We start from the raw sequence: 24,051 nt of genomic DNA on the forward strand, positions 1-24,051 counted from the left end.
GTACTACTGTGGCTCAGGGTAGGAAAACAAAGTTGTATGACCAAAAAAATCCCCTTATTATTTGTGTACATTTGTATATTGCTTCTTTTTTTTAATCAGAAACTAAAATATATAGTCTGAACATGAAAGGTGTGGATGTATTATACTGTCAGGGAAATATTAGAGGTTGGCGAATTCATTTATAAATTAGATATTAAACAAAAACGTAATACAAACAGGTGATCTTTGACTTTGGTGTAATATTCAGTTGCAAACTGGACTGTAGACCATGATACTGGAATGAGATGAGATTGAACTTTACAGACAGGTTTCACGGTGCAGATGGAAATGTAGCGTAAGTGTCAAGTAGATTAAAAGGAGAGAGAAAGTGTGTGTTCCTGGGATGACAATATGGAAGCATGTAGTACACAAACACCCAGGAATCCTGCTTTATGATAAAAATGAACATAAGTGTAAGTAAATCTTCTGTCAAACTGCACATGTACTGTATATATTAAACGAATGTTAATTGTAATTTCTAGGCACCATGCTATTTAATACCTGTAGCTGTACATCATCATCTTTGATATATCTTTCTTCTCTCCATGCAAAGCATCAAACTTTGGCTCAGATCACAATTTGGTTATTGACTGTTATGCTTCCTGTTCAGTCAACATAATGTTAAATGTTCTTTGCAACTTTGAAAAGGAAATTTAAAAAGGGGGATAAAAAAAAAAAATGTGTGCAAAGAAAACGCCCAGCCATTCTGAATTGGAAATAAATGACTAACATTATTTGCTGTGTCCCTAAACTTGTGAGAAGTCAAGCTTATTAAAACATTTTGCTTATTTTGGAAACTATTCAGGGATCCAAGTTTTTAGCAAACAAGACGTATGATTGGAGTTCATTAGGCAAAAAAATTCTACTCATTAGTCATTGCTAGAAAATTTTTGTAGCATCAATAAGGATGTTTTTTTATTCTAGAAAACCAAATGAAGGACTACACTATGTAACATTGCTTTCAGATGTATGGTGAATTAGATGGCCATCATTATTTCTATGTCTATCTTTAGGTCCATCATGTAGGGAAATACAAGAATACTGTAGTCTATTTCCATCTGGACCGTCTTACAACTGTGGACAGGTCATGTAATATCAGCTTTTAAGATGATGCAGAATGCTTGAGGTACAGTACAAGTGGAAAAGCAAATTGGATAGGAACTGAAAAAAAAACACCAAACAATTGGATCCAAATTCCATAGCAGATCTGTGCCTCTAATAAAAGCCTGGTACTAGGGCCTGAAGTATTGATTTTGAAGTGCAAACCTTCAAACCTTTCCACAGACTGACAAATGCAGAGTGACCACGAGAGCACTGATAAGCAGACCTTTGTCCTCTATGTCTATAATAAGGTATTGACATTTTTTTTTCTGGTAACTTCTTATTTAAACAGCTACATTTGGCAAATAAGCTCTGTTTGCGGTACTGCCGAATATATAATGCTGAGGACTCAGCCAGTACTGCAGTACTTGTTTAATTTACTTTTGCCACTATGAAGCTACTTGCAATTATTCTAGTCTGCTCCCAGCTGTGTCTTAATGGGGCCCATTCCAAAATGCTTTCAACTTTTTGTGACGACAGTTTAGTTGAAGCTGCTGTGGATGAGGCAATCAAAACCTACAACAAAGAACTAGTATCAGGCAATCAATTTGCACGCTACCAAATTATTCAAGCCAAGAAAGTAAGTGGCATGTTACTATAAATGTTTTTTTTTTTTTTTTTTTTTACTGTCTGTCTTCAATGATCTATTTTATGTCAATAACATGAGCTATTGGCAGACTTTCAAATTCTTTCTTTTTAAATTGCTACTTTTTACTTCCTATTAATAATAATTTGCATGACTAACATGACAGGGGTTCGATTGTAGGGATTTTTTTTTTTTTTTTTTTTTTTAATTAAAGCCAAGTTCCCTTACTTCAGTTAACGTCTCATTAAAAACACTGCCAATAAGAAATCAGGGAAAGGTAAACAAGGGACAAAGTGCAGTTGATGTGTTATTTTATTTGCTTGTGTTCTTTTTTGGTTTTAAAACTCTTATGTGTTGGTTTTCCATGTACATGTCACTGTTACATAATTTTTTTTCACTATAACATTTTTAATTTTCTGTGGTACGACAGTTCAGATTAAATTTACAACTCTGTCACTACATGTTACTAAGATACTACTGGTAAAGCACTTTTATCTTAGTGGTAATGACACATTAGGCTTATTTACAGCCTGGTTTGACTCCAAAAGTCCTTAAAATGAAAAAAATACTGGACACCCTTTCAAAACCCTTATCCCAGTTAAAGCCTTGGAGTAAACATTTTATGTTCCTAGAATGTTAAATCAGTGTTTGATTATACACCCTTCACTGTGAGGTATAATATCTATGATATGGTGTCAATCAAATGTGTCAGAAACAGCAATTCCTGTATTAAACAAGGTTAAAAATGTCTCCTCCATTTCATTGCTCACACAGTCTGAAAATGGCTCAGAGACAACCTACAAAGCCAAATATACTGTCAGAGAATCCGACTGCCCAGTAGGGGGAGACAAAATCTGGCTGGAATGTGACTACCTGCCAGAGGGTAAAGCTGTAAGTATTGCTTCTGTTAAATAGTTTATATTTATCTTCTTCTTTTTTTATCTGGAAAATATTCATTTTGCTGTGCATCAGTTGTATTCTACGTAACCTTTCCTGGTTTTCATTTCATAGGAAATACGACCCTGCAAAGCTGTTGTAAAACATTCTGGAGAAACCAACAGTGTTGTTTCAGTTGCCTGTCATGCCCTTGGTAAGATAAGGCACAAACTAAACTGTGTTGATTGGGGGGGGGGGGGGGGGGGGGGGGCATACCTGTTCACGTGGCCACAGCAAAATCAAATTAGAGTATTATCACTGTATATAACTGCCAGAGAAATGTAAGAACAGAAAATAAGATCTACTAAATACAACATCTTAAAAGGTTTAAACAAACCCCTTGCATAGAATAAGTTTCTTGTCTACTTTTAACAAGCACTTTGTGTTATTTGTGAAATGCACAGAAAAGGAAGCTCAATCAGTTTTTAATACCATGTGTTTTCTGCAGACGAGGAACATGCTGTTGCTGAACGGGTCCATTGTGCTGGATGCCCTCAAGAAATATCGACCAATAATACTGAACTAGCAAAGGCTTTGCAACATGCACTAAAAAAATTTAACAGGGAAAGCAACTACACAAAACATTTCATCATTTCTGCAATCAAGAAATCTACAAGACAGGTTGGGCTTAGTAAATGGATATTTTGATTGTAGAGCACTGAGGGTGATTGTGAGATACGCCCAGTTTACAAGATCTCAAAGGGTTATTATAAACCTGGTAAAACAATAAAGAATTGAACTGAATTTAAATTCAAATACAAAAGTGAAATGCTGTTAATTTACAAATCTTGAACATATTTTATACACATGTAAATATATATTAAAGCTTTTACAGAATACCACATTTTGTTTACATGATTTACTGTCTGAGAATAGAAGTTGTGGTTTTGGATTTATTTTAATTGTCTTTCTTAAGGTGGTAGCTGGGTGGATGTACAATGCACATTTTGAGATCCATCAGAGCAATTGTTCAAAAGCAGAGTTTGAGGAGATAACACCCAAATGTCAGCCTGAAAACTCAGTAAGTAAAGAGTTTATCCCAACTTTAAATACTACATTAAGACAGATATAGATTTAATCATAAAACCCACATGCTTTGAAACTGATTCCATCAAAAAACACTATCTTCTAACTGTTTTTCAGGTTATTGGTAATTGCAATGCTTCAATTTATGTTGTGCCATGGAAAGGAGAAGTACATCCTGATATAAACTGTGAAACCAAGGAGATACCGGTAATTTCATTTCTATGATCTATTTGAACTGGTAAGAGGAATTTTAGTTTTTCATAAAATAGTAGATTAAGGGCAAGGAAAGAGGCTCTACTATATCATTATTCTATCTCTGTTTACACTACAAGAAAAAAACACCTACAAATAATTTTTATACCAGCTCAATAAAACATACTATACAACATACAATGTATGCATTTAGCTTCAGGTTCTGCTGAAAGTTACTGTCTGTCACACATTATTTACTGTACTGGTGTAGATCATGCATTCACAGCCATTATTATAAAGTATAAAGTGTTCCAGAGTTTTTAACGAACTGTTTCTGAATGTCTATTTTTCAGTCTGTGTTTTTAAGGATGCCCCCAGGCATGTCTCCCTTCCGAAATGTCCCTCTCAGTGACAAGAACCCAAAGCCCATGGATCTCCAAAGAGATGGAGATGGCAAGCAAGAAGAAGGGAAAAAATCTTCTGATGAATCTAAGGAACACGTGACACAGACCTCTGACAGTGTTCCGGCACACGTGACAGGAGATCCATTGACGTTAGTTGGGCCTGGACCTGTGGTTAGGTATCCCCCCTTCCACTGCCCCAGTAAACCATGGAAGTCTGTTGATTCCCATGTTGTTGCTCACACCTCACAGCCTCAATAACAGACAGAGCCCACACTGTAGTGACCGAGGACAAGTCGAAGCAAAGTGGCACATTCAGCGATTCTGACTTGTTGGCAGGTCTGTAAAGAGCCTGTTCACACCTTGAACCTTTACCTCAGTGTCTTCTTGTGTAGCTGCAAATTAGTTTGCTTCTCAGTTTGGAACCTAAACATACATTTAAATTCGTGTTTGATCCCAGCTGATGTCTTGTATTCAATAAAAGCCCTATTTCACAATCCTAGTTAAATAATGATACTTAAATATTTCTTAAGCACCTTTGTTGTGAAGGATATAAATAAACTATACTGAAAACATGTATCATGCTTGATTACCTTGATCTTTTGTTCTGTGAACCACCATATTATTAAATTTTACAGAGCTTATTTTGGTAAATCTGTGGTTACAAAAGGCTTCAGGTAATTGAACACAATGACATGTTTTATCACTCTGACTTGTATTTAAAAAGTCACTTGTGCATTTTTACAGAGGGTTGCAAAGTTGCAAGGGCCACTCCTGCTCAGTTGTTATAGGCTAATTGCTTGATAAAGCATTATTTAATCCCTGCCTAAGATTCATTTGTACTTTGACACCCTTACATTTGCTACACTATATATAAGATACGTGAACTGTTAACATATCACAAATCTGAAGTCAGTACTTCAATATGTGGTGTTCTTATAAACAATAATAGAGGTATTTCATAAAACACAGTGTGCAAGCTGGAAGGCTGCTACATCACCCTTCATATCTGGTAGATACAGGACAGTATATGTTACAGATTTCACAGTATTTCAAGGCAATTTTAGCAAGTTTGTTGATTGAAAATGTCAAATTAGCAGTTTTATCAGTGGCCCAAAAACTTCAAGGATGGAGGTATATTCATGTGGTACAACTAGGTAATATAATATGGCTGCAGCTTTCATGGAGAATGTAAACAAACTGGTGAGCCAACAATACCTGTTTTCTGATGAAGCAGATTGCAAATTCAACATGATTATGGGACACAAAATAATGAAAAATTATGAAGCCCAAGTGGTTTCTAAGTGTCTGCTCACCAGCTATTGCTGACACTTTATTTTCAACAGTGAATGCGGTCAAACAATCAGCATGTGTCAGGGACTAGCTGAATACCCTAGCTTTTGGTTGATGGCCATAACTTATAGCACTTAGTATACACAACTCGTGGTTCCCAGCTCCAGTGCCTGAAAGTTACTAGTCTGAGTTTTTGTTTTATCATGACTATACCATTATTTTAACAGGGTGAAAACCACTATTAGAATAACAATTTTCTTGGGAGTCCCTTATTATTATTTTGTTTTGTTTTCCAGACTTTATCTCGACCTTATATTGGGTGAGGTTATTAAACAAACACAAAAACAATGTAGATTCGCTCTGGTATTTGGACCCTTCTGAAACACGAAAAACCTTTTTATCACTTTATTTTAAATAAACCAAAACAGCCTACAAATGATCTCCTGAACTAAATTATATTTGATGTGTTACTAACTATTGAACACCTACCGTACCATGTACTGCTAATTAGAGATTACTACACACTTCTCTTTCACTACTTTGGCGAATCAGCCAATAGACCTGGCAGGGCTTCCGGTGTCCCCTTCTTTGGGTTTTTTTTTTTTTTTTTTTTTTTTTTTTTTTTTTCAGGAGACCCCGTAGCAAACCGCACAACGCCTTTTACTGCAATATCCTTCCGATAGAACAAAAAGTTCCAAATGCTTTTTATTTAAAAAAAAAAAAAAAACATTAAAAAAAACTTTAAAGTTGTCAATGTTGTAATCATATAGAAACCATAATCTAAAATTGTTTATTAAATACATTTATGAACATTATTTATATGACATTTGAGGTTTCTCCTTGCCGGAAGTTTGAATCCTGTTGCTTAAATAGCTGTGCGTGGCTGTACCAACTCCTTTTCAATTGAGTATTGGTGTGTGTTGGATCATGTCAAGTAGTTCTGCGGATTATAACAGGTAAAAATGAAAAATCCACGATTGGTCAAATAAATAATCAAATATAGCATGTTTCTAAGAATGTATGGGTAACTTCTAGACTGTGATATCATAATTAAAATGATTCTGGTGGAAAACGTGATGCACGCAGCAAACTGAGCATCATTCTAGCAATTTTTTAATTTTAGGTAATGTATTAGTGTTCGCTAGAACATTACATAAATAAATCGTTTATACACACCCACTGGTTAGTGAGCGTAGTGAGAACTGTTTTAAAATGATTGCAAAAACCTGCATGGTTAGCTCGGGTTGTATAGGCCCGTGTTTTTTATTTATTTTGTGGAGGGAGGGCTGTACTGGCATGTTTGTAGATTCGAATCTTAATCTATTTAGAATCATGTTGCTTTAGTTTTCTGGACGCATATTAGCTACTCGAATTTGCGCAATTTGGATTTGGGATGGGAGTGGTGAACATAAGTTGGGTAGTGAAACGACGACGTGGTTCTCTAGTTTGATTAAAATACCTGGTATTGCATAGCTTGCTTTTTTTTTTTTTTTTTTTTTTTTTTTTTTTAAGGCAGTGTGTATACGACAGTAGTCGGTTTTGTTTAGTTGAAACGGCTAAAAACAAGACTGGAGAAATCCAAATTCTACTTTTAAAAGGCGAATGAACTGACTTATTACTAGATAACTGAATGAAATGATGGTATACCATCTTTCGGGACTGACCTGAAATGGAGACGAACTTTTTAATGCTGATCACTCCTGTCTTAATTCCACGTGGTGACGGCCTGCGGCAGCGGCTTTAATGCCAGTTCTGAAATTGATCCAAAGCGTCCAAGTTAAAAATGCACGAAGTATGTAACAATTAAAAAGCTATGGTAGGTTACACGTTATTGTGAGTCTGCATTTCTTGAGCAGACGATATAATTTTTAAAATTAACTATCGTTGTTTCAGCTCTAGAGACAGAGACCATGGGGGCCCTGAAGGAATGGAACCCGATGGTGTCATTGAGGTTTGTATGGAATTTGAACTTTTATAAAACTTTAGTGTAGGCAGCAGGGTAGTTGTTTTATAATGTATGTCTTTTTGTGCAGAGCAATTGGAACGAAATTGTGGACAATTTTGATGATATGAACTTAAAGGAAACATTACTTCGAGGTATTTACGCCTATGGTTTTGAAAAGCCATCTGCCATTCAACAGAGAGCTATCATGCCATGCATTAAAGGTAAGAAGTGGAAACTAAGTCTTCTGTTTCTTAGCAGCACCATAAGCTCTTCTGGGACAGCCCGGGAGTGGAGATCTGTGTTTCATTGCATACTATCTTGTCTAAGTTGTGTAGATGCTCAAACTTCAATTGATCTTGTAAAATATTGCCTAACAAAAACAATCCTAGACTCAAGAATTAGATTGAGGCTAGCTTTACCTCCTGCTTATCCAGCAAGCTTATATTTGAGCTGTGGCTGTCGTTTTTTAAAATCTTAACTTTAGGTATACTACTGTTCTAAAATGAAACCCTTGTATTTTCAGGCTATGATGTCATTGCTCAGGCGCAGTCAGGAACTGGCAAGACAGCCACATTTGCAATATCTATCCTTCAGCAGCTGGAGATTGACCAGAAGGAGACTCAGGCTCTGGTTTTGGCTCCAACCAGAGAGCTGGCTCAACAGGTATGCTGCACCTGAGGTCATAAGAATCTAACTCTGCATTACACTATAGAGCAGTGTTGTAGACCAAGGCAGCATATTTGGATGGTGTTCAAAACAAGGTACAATCAATTTTTTATTTGGAGTTTATTTTTTAAAAGCACTTAATGTTTCTTTTGGCAGTTCTAAACTGTCTTGCTTTTGATAAACCTTTGGAATGTTCTCTAGCATACAGTGCTAGTGTTAATGAGAGAGCTTTACAGCTATAGTTTTATTTTGTATAGTGTCCTAGATATGCAGGTTAAGTTACAATATGGCTGCGAAGTGCTCTATTGTCGTTCCCCCTGCGGAAATTAACTCGTTTTTATACTATCCCTGGCTGTCTTGTTCCAACGACTGACAGGGACGCTTGATCACGAACACCATATTTTTCATGTAATAAGGTAATAAACTAAACAAGACAATTAAGCATTGTTAATGGAGTTTTTAATTTTTTTTTTTTTTTTTGCTTTAATCATTCATATTCCAGCTTTAAATATACCCACTATTGCAGATCCAGAAAGTAATCCTGGCTCTGGGTGACTACATGGGTGCCACGTGTCATGCCTGCATTGGAGGCACTAATGTCCGCAATGAGATGCAGAAGCTGCAGGCGGAGGCTCCCCACATTGTTGTTGGAACACCTGGACGAGTGTTTGACATGCTGAACAGGAGATACCTGTGTAAGTAGTTAGCACTGTAAGTATTGGCAATTAAAAATAAAACGCCCATCTCCCTTCAGAGTGAAGTGATGCTTTACCATCTTTCGGGACTGACTTAAAATGGAGACAGCCTTTCTAAACTGATCACTCTTAATACAGTAGTGTAATTTATAATTTAGGTTATACTCCATTTCCTTGCCCAGACAGTTGTCCATGTACAATATCAACAGAATCACTGCTGTGTTTCTGCACAAGCTTATCAACTATTAAATGTAGCACCATGGTCTATTAAACTAATGAAAGGTCTTAATCTGACATTCACCTTCCCAGTCAGGGGTGTGCAATTTGTATTGCCCAATGCCCAGGACAAGATTTGCTGTTATACTTTGCCTGTCGGAAAGTGGTTTGTATATTTTTTTCTATTTATTCTGTTGCTAGAAAAAAGCTGTGGGTATATTTTTAGAGCCACGCAAGCTTCCGAAAACTGAATTGCAGAAGTCTAGCACCTGCACACATTTTAAAGTGTTTGTCTCGCCCCTGTCACTTCGATAGGCTAGCTGTGGGAAAATCTTTTCTTAGTTACAAAGAAACCCAGAAATGGCTGCCAAGACTAATCTTCTAAATTTGAGGTATTTGTTTTTTGTAAATCGGTGACTACGTAATACATGAACCTGACACTTAAATGGAGCAATCTAGTAAAGTTACAAAAAACACCATAGTTGCAAAGGTATTTCAGGATTAGAGAAATCTATTTTGATCAAGCCTGTGCAGTACTTGTTGGGAGTTTGAGGCATTTCAAGACAAACACCCTGGCAAAAAACTGTTTTATTTGTTGCTAACCTAGTTTTACATATGTTTATTTTTCTTTTTAATTAAATCTCATTGCAAAATGTACTGGATTTGAACAGAAGCAATATTAGTTATTTAATGGACAATCCATTAATTTCTGAAACTTAATATGTAGATTGACAAATGTTTTATAATGATAGAAATGAAATGTTTGAGATTCTGTACAACAAACTTTAAAATAGTTGTAGTGAGTAGTGCAGAGAAGCTTAGGTGGCTTATCCAATGGATAAAGAGACAGGTTTGTAACCAGCAGGTACCCGGTTCAAATCATCTACGTGGATAAAATTAAAGTTGCCTACAGGTGATCACCTTAACCTTGGTTTCAGGAGCTGCAAGCTTTTGAAATGTGATGAGTTGCTAAACGTTCAGGCGCGGTGAAATACAAAGAAAATAATGACCATGTAAGGTGTTCAATTTTTTTTTTTGTTACCAAGTTCTTGAACCTTAACTAAATTTTAAAGATAGTGTTTTGTCTTTTGTCACTTAAATCTAAGTTTGTTTTAACAGCTCCTAAATGGATAAAGATGTTTGTGCTGGATGAAGCTGATGAAATGCTGAGTAGAGGATTTAAGGATCAAATCTATGAAATCTTCCAGAAACTGAGCACAAACATTCAGGTGAGTTGTCTGTTTGGTTTTAGTGTCAGTAGGTCACCTTCCTGATAAAAGCACTGTGCTAAAATTGTGAAAATGAGGTCATTGGACTTGGTTTTCACAGTAATGCTAGCAGAGTACACAAAGGGAAGAAGAGTATTTGCACTGTATCGTAAATGAGATGAGGTCGGACCTCTTTCTTAATGTCCAGTGCCCTTTGTCTCAAGATTCAGTGCAACATTTGGATATAAATGATGCTGGTGTTACAGCTAAATTGTACCCTTCCACATTCTAGGAAAATCAGCACCACCATCTGGATTCCTTGTGTAGGGATCAGTGTGTGTATATTATAAAAAAAACTTTTTATTTTTTTTTATATATAAAGGTTGTGCTTCTGTCAGCTACAATGCCAGCTGATGTGTTGGAGGTGACCAAGAAGTTTATGCGTGACCCAATCCGTATTCTAGTGAAAAAGGAAGAGCTTACCCTAGAGGGTATCAAGCAGTTCTACATAAATGTAGAGAGAGAGGTAAGAGTACTGCACCAAATTCTAGTAAACCAGAAATTGATTATGCATTGGTTTCAATTCCATGTCTGCTTAGGATACAAATCCTTCCTTGTTTCCTGATGCATAGCGGAGGAACCAATACAACCATAGAATACTAAAGAATGACTTCTATTGAACCATTTATCCCCATGGTCAAGTAACTTGGTTATGAAACTGTACAAGTTGAGTGTATTTGAATCTGAGGAAAGACTGGAGCTGACATGCCTTTTTGTGCAGGAGATAATCACTTCTTTATTTGATAAACATTGTCTTCCTGTTCAAGCACTCTGCTAAAACTGTAAGATCTAAGCCTGCTGGCCTGGATCTTGTGGTGATGCTAGTAGGAGTACACCCAGGAAGGAGAACAAATGCACAGCATCGCAGTGAGACTGGGGCGGACCTCTTTCTTAATGTCCAGTGTCTTTTGTCTTAAGATTCTGTGCAACATTGTGAGCTAACCAAATTTGTCGGATAAATTAATTCTGGGTTTTTGGCTTATTATAATCTCTTCCTGCTACAGGAATGGAAGTTGGATACGCTGTGTGACTTGTATGAGACTCTTACTATCACTCAAGCTGTCATTTTCTTGAACACAAGAAGGAAGGTTGACTGGCTGACAGAAAAGATGCATGCAAGAGACTTCACAGTCTCTGCTCTGGTAAGGCCAAATGGAGTACCCATCAGGTTTTAACATCATACATGACCCTGTCTGGTGCTTTCCCCACCTTGTATATGCAGGTAAAGTTTCAATACAGCTGTTGAGTGCTGTCTTATCGTTCCCCCTGCACAAATTCACGTTTCTTACTATTAATTTGTCATGTTTCCACAGCTCACAGGGACGCTTAGTCGCATCCATTCATTGATGGATAGCCCTTTGCAGTTCATTTATTCAGCGCGTGTGAGGTCCAATTTATTTTCAGCTGCACTGTTTAAATGTTTAAGTAAAACAGATTTAAAAGGGATTGAATCGCAAAAGGACACTTGGAACTCTATCTCTAGCCAAGCCCCACCCCTTGTTTGCTGTATTTCACATACCTCTTTAAAGACATGCATACTGCTCCTTCTGATCACTCATTTTATCACCAAACTCCTCAAGAATGCCATCCAAGTCCTTATTTTATTAATCTCAAAGCTCTGCAAATGTCCTCTATTCTTTGAGCGCTGGATGCAGAAGCAGCTACCTCCTTTGTCAGTGTATCTCTAGTGGATGGGGCTATGAGTGTTGTTTTTTTTTTTTTTTTTTTTTTTTTTGTTTTTGTTTGTTTCATTTGGCTCCTATCTGTCTTGCGTGGCCATTGAAAGGTTTTCTCTCCTTTTTCCGGAGAGAGAACTACTAGGGACTTGTGCTTTTTATGTCTTGGATGTTGGACAGGGTCCCACATTGGACTGGAAAAGGAAAATTGTAATGTCGGACCTGGTCTGACATAGGACTGCAAAGGGGTAAGCTGTTTTGCTGCCCCCTCCCCCAAACCTTAGAATGGTGTAAATTCTTTGTTTATTTTTGCAGCATGGAGATATGGACCAGAAGGAAAGGGATGTTATCATGAGAGAATTTAGGTCCGGATCTAGTCGTGTCCTGATCACAACTGACTTGTTGGTAAGCTGAGCCTTGAATACAATACAATGTATGCTTTCCATGCTCCTGAGTCAAAAGTGTGTTCTATTCAGATGTTGCTCTCTGATTTTTATAGTGCAACACTGTGTGTGAAGTACTTGGACGGTTAAATACAAAGACAATTGTGACCATATACGCGCTGCAACCAAAGGCTGTTTTCTTCTGTGGGTTTCATTGCCTAGCAGGTTCAAGCCATTTGGAAGAGTAAAGAGACGGCACTCCACGATGGGCTACACAGTTGTAGCATTGTCACTAAAATGCAGTCAACAAGCTGTTCTGAAGTTGATCTACAGTTTTATGGAAGGGGTTGTGTTTGTTTGTTTTTTGTAGGCTCGTGGTATTGATGTGCAACAAGTCTCTCTAGTTATTAACTATGACCTGCCCACAAACAGAGAGAACTACATACACAGGTTAGTATATGACCTGTAGGGAATGTTCCTAATGAAAACCAGACTGAAATTTAATTTTAGTATTAAATCCACTACCTCTCTCCCTAATGGATTGACTTGTGTTTTTATGTTTTTTCTTTTAAGAATTGGTCGGGGTGGCCGTTTTGGCAGAAAAGGAGTTGCCATTAACTTTGTTACTGAAGAGGACAAGAGAATTCTTCGAGATATTGAGACATTCTACAATACTACTGTTGAGGAGATGCCCATGAACGTGGCTGATCTGATCTAAACCCTGCGATGAGATTTCTCAAATACAGTGCTTGCTGTTATTGAAAAAAGTGTTGCATTGTTTTTAGTGGGAGATAGAATCTTGTCTCAGTGCTGATGCTGGATCAGAAATACTAATTCTTTTAAGCAACTTTTGAGCTCTTGTGAAATCTTGGGGCTATATCCTCTTACAGTTGGGGTGGGCAATAAAGGCATGGGGTCCTTATGTCTTTGGGTATTTTTTTTATTTCCATTGCAGTGTTTGTAATAAATGTTCTTTCCTGTTTAATGTACTTGTGGACTAAAAGATGCAAGTGCTGTGTTAAGTCAGCCAATTATGTTAACCTAACATTTGCAGTTATTGTAAAATTAGTTTAGTGGCATTGCCTGTTGAATACTATGAGCACTTTTTATAGGTTACTATAAAATATCCAACTGTTGTGGATATATATATATTTATTAAATAAACTACTTACTGAAGTCTTATCTAAAAATTGGTGTAAAGCACCAGCAATTGGTTTTGTTTGTTATTCGCATAGGTAACCAGGCATGTAGTTTGTGCAGCCTGTGGAGTTGTATTTGATTGTGGATTACTGGCAGAGAACAGGGATTTCTTCCAACAAGCCATGTATATAAAAACAGGTTTTGAGGGAAGGGGGTGCCTGTTCAAGATGGCAATAGAGTTAAATGTTGTGTTAAAGGCAACTGCTGCTTTTGATTGTCTTCTAATGCAAGTTTCACCTGTACTTTTTCATATAAATCAAACTCCTTATGCAACTTTGAATGTGTCAGTTTCAATTTATCCTGATTATGCAGCATCATCAGGGGAGCTTATCTTGTATAAATCCACTCCCTTTTGTCTGTATTTCTCAACTTTGCAAATGCCAACCTTAAATTTTCTATGTAATGGAAGCACCTGTCACCAATTGCAGTGACATTTTAGTTTCTCATAGATTATTGCCCCAGGGATCTATTGTTTATCTATGATTTAGCATTATCCATTGTGCTATACCAAATACAGTTTGGTAATGCAGTGTACAAATCAGCAGGACAGGATAGTATTAACTGCTTTTTAGCTCTGAAAATAATTTCAAAGCAGCATTAAGAGATGGTCATGTCTCCTTAATCATACATTTTAATAATGGACTCAACATAGAGATTGAAAGTGATACTTCTAAACAAACGCATTCATTTTTAAACCACTCACTGAGTGGGAGGTGATTATTCTCCATTTTATGGAGTACACCAATATCAACCTTTAAACAAATAGAGGAGTTGCAAATACAAAAAACAAGTCAGTTCTGTGTGAATTGCTGCATAAGGACAGAACAAAGGCCAATCATCTGCAAGTATTCATCTGCTCCATCCATCAAGCATTTATCTACTTCCTGCAAACAAGAGGAAAGGTATAATTGGAACAAGCAACCTTCAAAGCCTGTGTACTCCTAAATGTAAATTCCCTGTCGATCCCATACCCCACAAATAATACAGGTAGTAATCTAAACAGACTACAGTCAAACTACTGACCAAGTAACACCTTGATTAAGAACTGGTTAAAATACATTAACAAGTTGCAAAGTAATTTTTGAGACACTAATAGATTACGGTCAGTAGGAGGATACAAACAGCAGCTGAACGGTTGGTTCCAGTGTTTACTACAGATCTACAGTATGTAGTGGCAACATCTTTTATATTGAGGACCTATGTTGACAAACGGTACTTAAAACATGAACACAAGAAGCTTTACTTCATTCTTAATTTACAGAAAACCTACCGCCAGTTTTTCTGTGATTGCTGACTTCTGCTTGTCATTAAGGTCCTCTTTCTCAATTACAGTGTCATGGAGCTGACTGACAATTTGTGTAGCAGCAAACCCCTCATTTATCATGTTCTGCACAGGAGGAGAACTAATTCATTTGTCTTTCCCAAAATATTAGCATTAACAGTTCATGAGTAGCAGCAGATTATACAGCATACACTATATTGGATTCACAATGTACTACCACTACTATAACATATTAGCTGATTATAAAAGATCAAGAAATATACAGTAGCTCACCAAAAAAAAAAAAAAAAAAAGGCAGCGATTTTGTGCTAGCTGCATGAGCAACCACTTAGATGTTTGTTTACTTTTCAAACTTCTCTTATAAAATACTATAACATTAATATATTGCTTTTTCACTGGTAATCAAAATACGAAAATGTTTCTTACACTGACAACAACTTCAAGTTTTTCAAATGAGCTGCTGTAGCATGCTTGTATGAGGGTGTCAATCATCTCATTGGAAACAACCTAGAATAAACAGGATTATTACTTTCATAAAGCAAATAAACAAATATATAAAAGGACACAGAGGTAAAACATACAATAATTTGGCTGCAGCCATTACACATTTACCATTCTAATGTTCTTGCCATGCAAAGTGGTATTCAGTATCAATAACAGCACAGAGCAAAAACTTTTCAGTCTACCAGAGTACTAAACAAATACCATTAGGTGAAATCTGTGTCTAATAGCCATAGGAAGAAAGCGATACTAAACCAATTATTTTTCCCCCTACTCACCCCTGCTATTTCAGTAATAACTTGCTCAGTTATTTCTTTGCCCCCTGTGAGTCGGGCTGCACTTTGTAGGTAGGTGATAGCCTTTCGGAGGTCCCCTTCAGACACTTTAACCAGGGCTGTAATTCCCTAAAAGAAAAAACAAAAGTCATCACTTTAACTGTAAGGCTCATTTACAAATATGTTGCACATAAAAAGTGCATCTTCAGTGGAATGAATTTGTAGTTGCAACAGTATGTTGCTATTTTTTTTTTTTTTAAACTCTAAAATCAACCATTTATATGCTTAAGCATAACAAGAACCATTCTTATCCACAAGACACATGACATGAATTGTAAAGCTTCAATACTACAAAACTATTATCTCATTTTCAGTAAATAAATAGAACATTTTAAAAAATCCTTTATCTAATATACTATCTGACTCTGAAATTTGGCATCAGCAAGTTATTTCAACTGTGTGTAAATCCGCAGTGTCACACTGATGTACCTCTTTCGTGTATTTCACATCTTCCTTTTCACAAATCTCCAGTACTCTTTTTTCTTGTATTTCATCTGCTAAAGGTTTAAAGCGGAACTTGGAGCATCGAGATGTTAAAGGCTCAATTATCCTAAAAGGAAAAACAACAACAACAACATCCTCAATGCAGGGTGATTTCAAGTCAGTTAACCACCTTTTTTTAAAGAAGTCATCCACACCTGTGAAAATGCACATTCACCCCATATATTATGAAGTTACTGCAATTACACTTGGGCTATCACCTCTGATCTGTCCTGTTTTCCTGCACACATCTGGAAGCACACTGACCTGCTCACGTAGTTACAGATGAGGCAGAAGCGTGTTGTTTTAGACTCCTTCTCCATGGTGCGTCTAAGAGCAGCCTGGGCAGCATTGGTCATGGAGTCAGCTTCGTCCAGGATGATGATTTTAAACGGAGGGCACGGTTTACCGCTTTGGGGTGAAAAAAAAAAAGGAGAAACATTATAATTGAAAAAGTGCAACTAAAATTTGATGAGACATAATGAAATTCGATTTTAGAGCAATATAGAACACTGTGCAAATTTCTGAAGGCCATCTAAAATCAGGATATTAGAAGAAATTAATGTATTATGGAAAACACTACAGAATATCTTTCTGGTCTAAATGATCTTTTTCAGTGACACAGATGAATAGTTATGAATATGAACAGTTATGAAAACAGAGCTACTGACCAAAGTACCCCACTTACTCTGAACGACTCCCAGCAACTGTTAACTGTGCAAAAGTTTTTATTTTCTTTCGCACCACCTGGATGCCACGTTCATCTGAAGCATTTAACTCGAGGACCCTCTGTCGAAACAGTTCCGGTCTGCAGAAAAACCATTACATTATAACACACTCAATGCAGCTTGGCAAAAGATTGATCTAATTTCTAACATTACAAAAAAGTTGTCAAGGGTAGCCCAGTTTAAGAACATTATTATTATTGATCTGTTTTGACCTTCCAGAGCTAAGTAAAGACTGATAAGTTGATTTTTTTTTTCTTTCTAGGCAAAAACAAAACTTGTCAATTTTTCATGAGTAATGACTTAAAGAAAAAACACACACACACACACACACACACACACACACACACACACACAGATTATATTCTATAAACTTTTATCAGGAATGTGCCAGGACTAAAATCAAAGCACTCTCTAGCAACATAACCTTTTTTATTTCCTGTGTGAATGCATTTTCTGAAATCATTAAAAACATAAGCAGGCTAGCAGTTAGCATGCTCTGTTTAAGAGGGTCGAGATTACAGATTAATCCCTTGGAAACACATCAAGAATGTTGTGAAGTCAGCTGATTGCCCCCGTCCTGGCTGTGCCCTGAAACAAAATCAGAAAACAGCAGGTCAGCTCCTGCGAGTTATCTTACCCGTACAGCTCTCGGGACGCTGCTAAAATTGTGGAGGTCTTTCCAGTACCTGGAGGGCCATAGAACAGGAGATTGGGAAGCTGTAATAAACGACAGGAAAGAAAGAAACAAAAAAAAATGATACTGCTCTAGGTTTGGTACTCATGGCAAGATGTCTCATAAGGCGTGACCTGTGTAAATCTTTTTGTGTGTACTGGGCTTTCCAGAAGATTTTTTAAAATTATATTTTACTACAAACTGGATGCTGTCGTGCTAAGACATATAATTTTTCAGGTTTAACCAGCAGTTGTACAGTCAGTGTGGGCTACAGTTACACAAAGTGAAGATAATGTCTCAAGAGACAAATCCTACGAGACTGAATCAGCCCCGGATACGTGTTGGTAATTATATAATTCCATAAAAACAAAAAGTATAAATACATATGTTAGCATGTTAAATTACCAAGTCTGTTCATTTTGTATGTGCACACAGTTGTGCTTTACTAGTTTTATAATGGTGCAAAGTACTTACTAAATGAGACAGCAGAAGAGTCTAGCCAGGAAACAGCAAAACATGAGCAACAATATCAATTTCATCTGGACCGCTACCCTTTACATTTGTGCGTATGACATTTAAAGATAAACAAGCTCTTTCACTTCAATAATTTCCATAATAGTATGATGTTGCTTGACAACTATGTCTAGAAGACTTTGTTTTAACTCCCAGTTGAAAATCATTTTAAAATTCCTATGTCGAAACATAAATTAGCAGACACCAAACTGAACACTAGATTGCTTCACACAAAACTGGCCATGTGATTCTCCCTTTCACTTCAATCATTTCTGAGTTACTTTTTTTGTTCAAGTAGTACATTTTGCTTTCAGAAACAGCTGCAGTGCATAAGTATGTTACTCAACTAAAAACTACAATTTATATTCCCAAGACATTGTAAGCAAATGTTATAAGTACAGCACTTAGAAAAGTTAAAAGCTTTCTCTACTCCAGTTTAAAAACATAGGCCTATGACAAACCTGCTGCTGCAAGCACCATACCAGGTATTTCTATTGGCATCTGTTTACAGCTGAACTAGTGCTCAATAAATAGAGGTTCACATTAATGTCTGGGGAACAGTTGTGGTTATTTATAGCAAACCAGAAACTCAGTCAAAGCAATGACAGTTATATTAAACCTGGGCACCAATGAAGTAACAGGCTCTAGGTGGGGGAAAAAAAAATAAAAAAATAAAAAAAAACTCTACAAATTATCACAACTAAACAGTGTCAATTGACCATAATGTCTAAAGCATTCATAAAATCTGTTGTAAGTTAAAGTTATTTACAGTCTGAATTTATGTTTTTTTTTTTTTGTAGACAGCCCCAGTTATAATTAGGGCTTCTGATTTTCAGTATTTTACTCTGACTTTTCTCCTCTCCTTTAAGAATTCCATTGCTACCCGTTAAGCCATTCGTGTTTCTCAATCACAACTGAGAAACGTGTTAATAGTAAAATTGATTTCATTTACATTTTTTTTTTCTGTGAAACAACTAAATTGTTTTTTTTAAATTGGCCAAGCCTTAATTTTTGATTAACAAGCAGAACATACTAATAAGCGACTCATCTTTATAAGAGCTATAACGAAAAAGAAGGTATTTTATGCTGGACCTACTTTATTATAATCGTTCAACATTCACATTAATAAAGAGGAGTGGCTTCTGCCTCAAAATGAAAAAGTAAGACATACGATTTAAAAGTAAATTTAGTTATTTCAAAAAAACAAACTTAATTTTACAATTAACATTTTTCTCAGTTGTGATTGAGATACATGAAAGGCTCAACAGTTATCACCTACTTGAATAGACCATTCAAAAACCATATTAAAATCTAAGTTAAACAATAGCTGCACAAATACACTACTCAAAGGGATAGGCTAGTCTTGCTCTACAAGGAATGGCTGTTGTCAACATTAAGAATGCATACTTTAATAACCACAGAATAGTTTATTACAGACTTGAGTACAGGACCAAGAGAGCGAAGAGCTCATATTTTGCCAACAACATAATGGTTGGCTACATTTCAATGCATGAGAATACTTAAAATCAGGAACAAGTGACTCAGCCCTATGTCTCTAGATGCTGCATCTTGTGACTTAATAATAATAGAGAGTTGTTTTAGGGGCTGAACAAAAAATGACAAACAACTGCCATAACATTTTCAGTAAGGCAAAGTGAGGATGTAGCACAGATCTGATAATTCACTCATTTGGTTAATTCACTGTTAGTCCACATTGACAGTACATTGTAAAATGACTATATTTCCCTGTATAAAGGCCCTTCACAAATCCACTGTTTTCAATATTGCACATACTGATGTTTCACAAAAATAAAGGAGCACTGTGTTTGTGTGTGCAAGACCTTGAATTAAAACTTTATCAAGCTTAATTTAATAAAAGCAAAGACTTAAATCTTAATACTGACACAACATAAATGGCCAGACTCATAATGGTATTTTAGCATACACGCAGCATCATTAGTAAGTAAAGTAGTTTTCATAGTCTCAAAAATTCTACTAACATCAGCTCCCTCTAGTGACCGCTTCAGTACTGCAACCACCTCTTCCTGGAAAGCCACTTCATCAACACATTTTGGTCGACTGCACCAAAAAAAAAAAAGTGTTAACATTTATTTATTTATATTACACATGTCATCTCAAAACAGAGCTCTGGGGGGGTATTATGTTACAATACAATTGTTAACTTATTACAATCACAGCCAGTTTGTCTCAGGACTTATCAAGTACAGTACTTAATGACTTCACATGTAGAAAGACTTTTCAGAGACTATTTAAACAAACTACCTCTAGTGTATTTGCACCATGACCTTACAGCTGCCATCAGCAAAGCAGCTTTGGCACCTCTATAGCGTAGAATAAGCCATGTATATTTACAGTACTGTACAGGCCTCCTAATAATGCATAGACAGAGCTGAAGACGGGTATTCAGTTGGCCTGACAATAAGCAGTGCCTAGGAGCGCTACACACATCACTAAGCCTTACTATTTTTCAACCCATGGCACTGGTTTTTGCTTCTTGTTTTCTCCACTCGCTCCAGCGGTGGCTTTGTCTTTCTGGGGTTTGGTGCTGGTGCTTGTTCCCTTCAAAAACGCTTGCATGCTTCACCCTAAAAAAAACACCACATAAGGATTTAAGAGAGATCATCAATCTTTCTCTGGCAGCGGTGTCAACAGATAACAGCTAAACAGAATTCTACACGTATACAGATACAGGTAGTGGACAACAATGTCATCCTGGAAGACCTCCCCACCCCCCCAGCAGGAAAGAAATGCTGCAACATGGGGTGAAGATGATCACTCAGTACCATTAAGTAGCGATTAGCATTGACCTTGCCTTCTAAGGGAATGAGTGCACCCAAACCATGCCAGGAAAATGTGCCCCACAACATTACAGAACCACCAGAACCCTTCACTGTTGGAACCAAGCACTCAGGGCTGTAGAGTTCTTTAGGCTGGCACCAAACGTGCACTCATCCATTTGTTGAGAACATGGTGAAGGATGATTCATCTGGCCATATCACATTTCTCCACTGCTCAGTAGTCCATTAGCTCTTTGCACCACTGGACTTACAAACTAGCATTGCCAGGTGTGACGAGCGGTTTGTGGACTGCAACCCGACTGTTATCCTGCTCTGTGGAGTTCTCGGCGGACCATTTTTGATGAAACTGGCTGCTCGCGCCCCAGGTTGAAATTTGCAGTCAATTGATCTGCAGTTGCTCGCCATCAGCCACACCTGTGTGGAAGCCCTTGCTTTGAATATACTTGGTGTCCCTCATTTACCCAGGTGTACCCATTTTTTTGTCCACTGCCTGTACTTCAGCTATTGATAAGACAACTACATTAATCTTTAAAAATCAAACTTATTGTGAGCAGCATTAATGTGTTTGTTTTTGTTTGTAATTATTTATAAAAAATTTATAATAATAAACAACACTTTTAATAAACTGAATTGCATTCGTTCTTTACACCTTTTTACAAATTAATAATAATAATAATAATAATAATAATAATAATAATAATAATAATAATAATAACAAAATTACCCCTAAAAATGTAATCTACGCTATGATTGACACAAATTTTAAAATGCACATGTAATGTAATTTGATATGCAATTTGTTTTATATTTTGGGAAACATGCCCGGTGATGAAAATGTGCTAAATTTACATTAAGACGTAAAACAATAACTGCACAGCAACAGCACTGCAACTCATAAACACTAACCTGGCAACTGATCAAAGGAATCCTCAATCTAAAGGTGCAAACGCACACAAATGCAGTCTTGTACCAACTGTTAAAAGTATCCACTTGTTTATGCTGCCTTACCTCTCTGCTGTTCTGTCTTGGTCTTATGTACAAAAAGGTTTAATTCTGTAATTTCCAAATAAGATGCTCCCACGCCAGTGTAACAACAAACTGTAACATAAGCAGCTGCATAAATTCCCGCCAGACTGCAGTTACACTACAGTGACACCCCTTCCCTTCAATTCTTTGCACTTCCGGAGCCTCAGTCGGAACACGTACAACGTGATTACGTAAATGGTCGAGACAGTGGGTGCGTTCACGGAGATGAGTATAAGAAGATCGTTGGCTAAATTGGTCAGATTGTGAACAGAGTCTGCGCAGAATGGTCTCCCTGAACTCACCCAGTGAAAAACATTCATACCGTCATCAGACCTGAAAATGAATTCGGAAGGATTTAATGGAAATTTATAACTAGTCAGATATGGTTCCACATATTTATTTGTCAAGTGCCAAAATATTGCATAAAGAATAAACGCGTTTTGTTTTTGTATTAAACGTTGCTACTTAAATACTGTATTATCGCGAATATAAGCGCATTCCCTTTAGCGTGTGCGTCTGTTACCCAGATGCAAAATTAGTGCTGATATTGGCGCTTCGTCTCATGGAAAAATTTAATACAAAAGCAGCCAATTAAGTAATATTTGAAAATTATTACAATAAAGAACATTTTGTATTTATTTATTTTGTATTTGTTTTACATATATATTTTTTTTTTTGTATTTATATGTTCAACTGACACAGAAATATCCAGAAATAAATAATACTGCTATCAACTGTAAAATGCAAATGAGATCCAGCGACAGTTTGTACCATTTTTGTACCGTTGACATTGATTCAGTGGAGCAAACGTTAATAATCGGAAGCAAGGACCAAACTGCAAAATAACGTTTCACACAGCAATGCAATCTGACTGCGTGACACGTGGTAGTGTTTAAGGGGGCGTAAGTATGCCAACTCGTTTTAACATTTAATCCTCAATTGCTGATATCAGCAATTCTATTTTTTGATATCAACAATTCCTAGTGTCATTTTTTTTTTTATATATCAACAATAGAATAGTACCTTTTTGATATCAATTGTATTTCCGATTTCAACAATTCTATTTTTGATATCAAGAATGGCATTTTTGATATCAAGAATAGCGTTTTTGATAGCAACAATGGCGTTTTCGATATTAAGAATGACATTTTTGATATCAAGAATGGCGTTTTTGATATCACCATTATATTTCCGTTGTCAACAATTCTGTTTTTGATATCAACAATTCTATTTCCGATATGAAAAATGCATGGTAATAAACATCCGGTCTGAATTTTTTTTTATATAAAAAATGCATGCTAATGAACATACGGATTCAATTTTGGACAACACATACTAATAAGACGGAGACTTTCAGTCGACACATTTGTAAACACATTATACTGGGTATGCCAAGAATGCCATGGCCGATAGTTTTGATAATGTTTCTGGTGTATTAAGGTACTTTTTTTCATTTACAGAACGTGCCAGAACAGACATGTCTAACAATAACGAAGCATCAGAGTTAGTGACTTTAACACGAAGGTCTTTTCAAAGATGAAGAAAAAGCGATTTAACAGTTGATTGTATGGTCATAACACATTGTATTACCTATATATTTAAAAAACAAACAAACAAACAAAAAAACCGTTCTGCATTCAGAATGCTTTAGCTGAACACTACAACTTCTGCCTTACTTATTTGAAACTATATCCTTGCTAGTTCCAGTCCTGCCGGGAAGTGCATTTTCTATGAATTGCTCGTCAAACATTGTCCATGTCACATGAATTCTGAGACATTTTGCCAAACACAAAACAGACATACAGACCCGGGTGTAATTCATCACCTAATTAGTATGCATTTCTGATATCAAGAATTCAAACCGGATGCTCATTAATATGCATTTTTTACATTAATAATTTAAACCGGATGCTCATTAGTATGCATTTTTGATATCAAGCATGACATTTCTGATATCAAGAATGGCATTTTTTTATATCAATAATTGTATTTTGGATATCAAGAATTGTTTTTTGATCGCAATAATTGTATGTTTGGTATAAAAAAAAAAATGTGATTACAATTCTGATAT

At 36.4% G+C, this 24,051-nt stretch overlaps 3 protein-coding genes and 5 non-coding genes across 9 annotated transcripts; 7 read left to right on the forward strand and 1 right to left on the reverse strand.

Moving 5' to 3' along the window:
- Positions 1-1,459: 1,459 nt before the first annotated feature.
- On the forward strand, positions 1,460-4,778 carry kng1 (kininogen 1). Its single transcript, XM_041263023.1, has 7 exons — positions 1,460-1,720; positions 2,501-2,617; positions 2,738-2,816; positions 3,111-3,283; positions 3,579-3,683; positions 3,806-3,895; positions 4,234-4,778. The coding sequence occupies exons 1-7, from the start codon at positions 1,532-1,534 to the stop codon at positions 4,540-4,542; spliced, it is 1,062 nt and encodes a 353-aa protein (XP_041118957.1). The 5' UTR covers positions 1,460-1,531; the 3' UTR covers positions 4,543-4,778.
- A 1,650-nt stretch (positions 4,779-6,428) lies between these two features.
- Positions 6,429-13,896, forward strand: eif4a2 (eukaryotic translation initiation factor 4A). Its single transcript, XM_041263760.1, has 11 exons — positions 6,429-6,530; positions 7,468-7,525; positions 7,608-7,740; positions 8,043-8,182; positions 8,712-8,880; positions 10,216-10,325; positions 10,687-10,830; positions 11,369-11,506; positions 12,356-12,445; positions 12,794-12,873; positions 12,997-13,896. Exons 1-11 carry the CDS (start codon positions 6,502-6,504, stop codon positions 13,139-13,141), a joined length of 1,236 nt encoding a protein of 411 aa, XP_041119694.1. The 5' UTR covers positions 6,429-6,501; the 3' UTR covers positions 13,142-13,896.
- On the forward strand, positions 7,203-7,274 carry LOC121323732. Its single transcript, XR_005951174.1, has one exon. It is a non-coding gene; the product is annotated as a small nucleolar RNA SNORD2 (small nucleolar RNA).
- Positions 8,453-8,581, forward strand: LOC121323722. Its single transcript, XR_005951164.1, has one exon. It is a non-coding gene; the product is annotated as a small nucleolar RNA SNORA63 (small nucleolar RNA).
- Positions 8,939-9,009, forward strand: LOC121323733. Its single transcript, XR_005951175.1, has one exon. It is a non-coding gene; the product is annotated as a small nucleolar RNA SNORD2 (small nucleolar RNA).
- LOC121323729 lies at positions 10,361-10,544 on the forward strand. Its single transcript, XR_005951171.1, has one exon. It is a non-coding gene; the product is annotated as a small nucleolar RNA SNORA81 (small nucleolar RNA).
- Positions 11,117-11,298, forward strand: LOC121323730. Its single transcript, XR_005951172.1, has one exon. It is a non-coding gene; the product is annotated as a small nucleolar RNA SNORA81 (small nucleolar RNA).
- A 7-nt stretch (positions 13,897-13,903) lies between the features above and the next one.
- LOC121323042 (replication factor C subunit 4-like) lies at positions 13,904-23,799 on the reverse strand. Of its 2 annotated transcripts, none has more exons than XM_041263762.1 (11): positions 23,657-23,799; positions 20,618-20,741; positions 20,136-20,214; positions 17,587-17,666; positions 16,910-17,029; positions 16,489-16,632; positions 16,171-16,291; positions 15,685-15,810; positions 15,332-15,412; positions 14,894-15,010; positions 13,904-14,507 (listed from the first exon to the last, which is right to left on the reverse strand). In XM_041263762.1, exons 2-11 carry the CDS (start codon positions 20,731-20,733, stop codon positions 14,415-14,417), a joined length of 1,077 nt encoding a protein of 358 aa, XP_041119696.1. In that variant the 5' UTR covers positions 20,734-20,741; positions 23,657-23,799; the 3' UTR covers positions 13,904-14,414. The 2 variants fall into 2 exon arrangements, with proteins under 2 accessions (XP_041119696.1, XP_041119695.1); XM_041263761.1 differs by lacking the exon at positions 23,657-23,799 and adding an exon at positions 21,963-22,361.
- Positions 23,800-24,051: the final 252 nt, after the last annotated feature.

This window comes from Polyodon spathula, chromosome 11 (assembly GCF_017654505.1).
Source record: "Polyodon spathula isolate WHYD16114869_AA chromosome 11, ASM1765450v1, whole genome shotgun sequence".
NCBI classification, from domain to species: domain Eukaryota; kingdom Metazoa; phylum Chordata; class Actinopteri; order Acipenseriformes; family Polyodontidae; genus Polyodon; species Polyodon spathula.

Coding starts and splice junctions, on each gene's coding strand:
- kng1 (XM_041263023.1), top strand. CDS start 1,532: ATGAAGCTACTTGCAATTATTCTAGTCTGCTCCCAGCTGTGTCTTAAT. Junction 2,817..3,110: donor AGTTGCCTGTCATGCCCTTG/GTAAGATAAGGC, acceptor TGTTTTCTGCAG/ACGAGGAACATGCTGTTGCT. Junction 3,284..3,578: donor TCAAGAAATCTACAAGACAG/GTTGGGCTTAGT, acceptor GTCTTTCTTAAG/GTGGTAGCTGGGTGGATGTA.
- eif4a2 (XM_041263760.1), top strand. CDS start 6,502: ATGTCAAGTAGTTCTGCGGATTATAACAG. Junction 7,741..8,042: donor TATCATGCCATGCATTAAAG/GTAAGAAGTGGA, acceptor TTGTATTTTCAG/GCTATGATGTCATTGCTCAG. Junction 12,446..12,793: donor TGATCACAACTGACTTGTTG/GTAAGCTGAGCC, acceptor TGTTTTTTGTAG/GCTCGTGGTATTGATGTGCA.
- LOC121323042 (XM_041263762.1), bottom strand. CDS start 20,733: ATGCAAGCGTTTTTGAAGGGAACAAGCACCAGCACCAAACCCCAGAAA. Junction 17,030..17,586: donor GCGTCCCGAGAGCTGTACGG/GTAAGATAACTC, acceptor GTTTTTCTGCAG/ACCGGAACTGTTTCGACAGA. Junction 15,011..15,331: donor AACTTGAAGTTGTTGTCAGT/GTAAGAAACATT, acceptor CCTCCTGTGCAG/AACATGATAAATGAGGGGTT.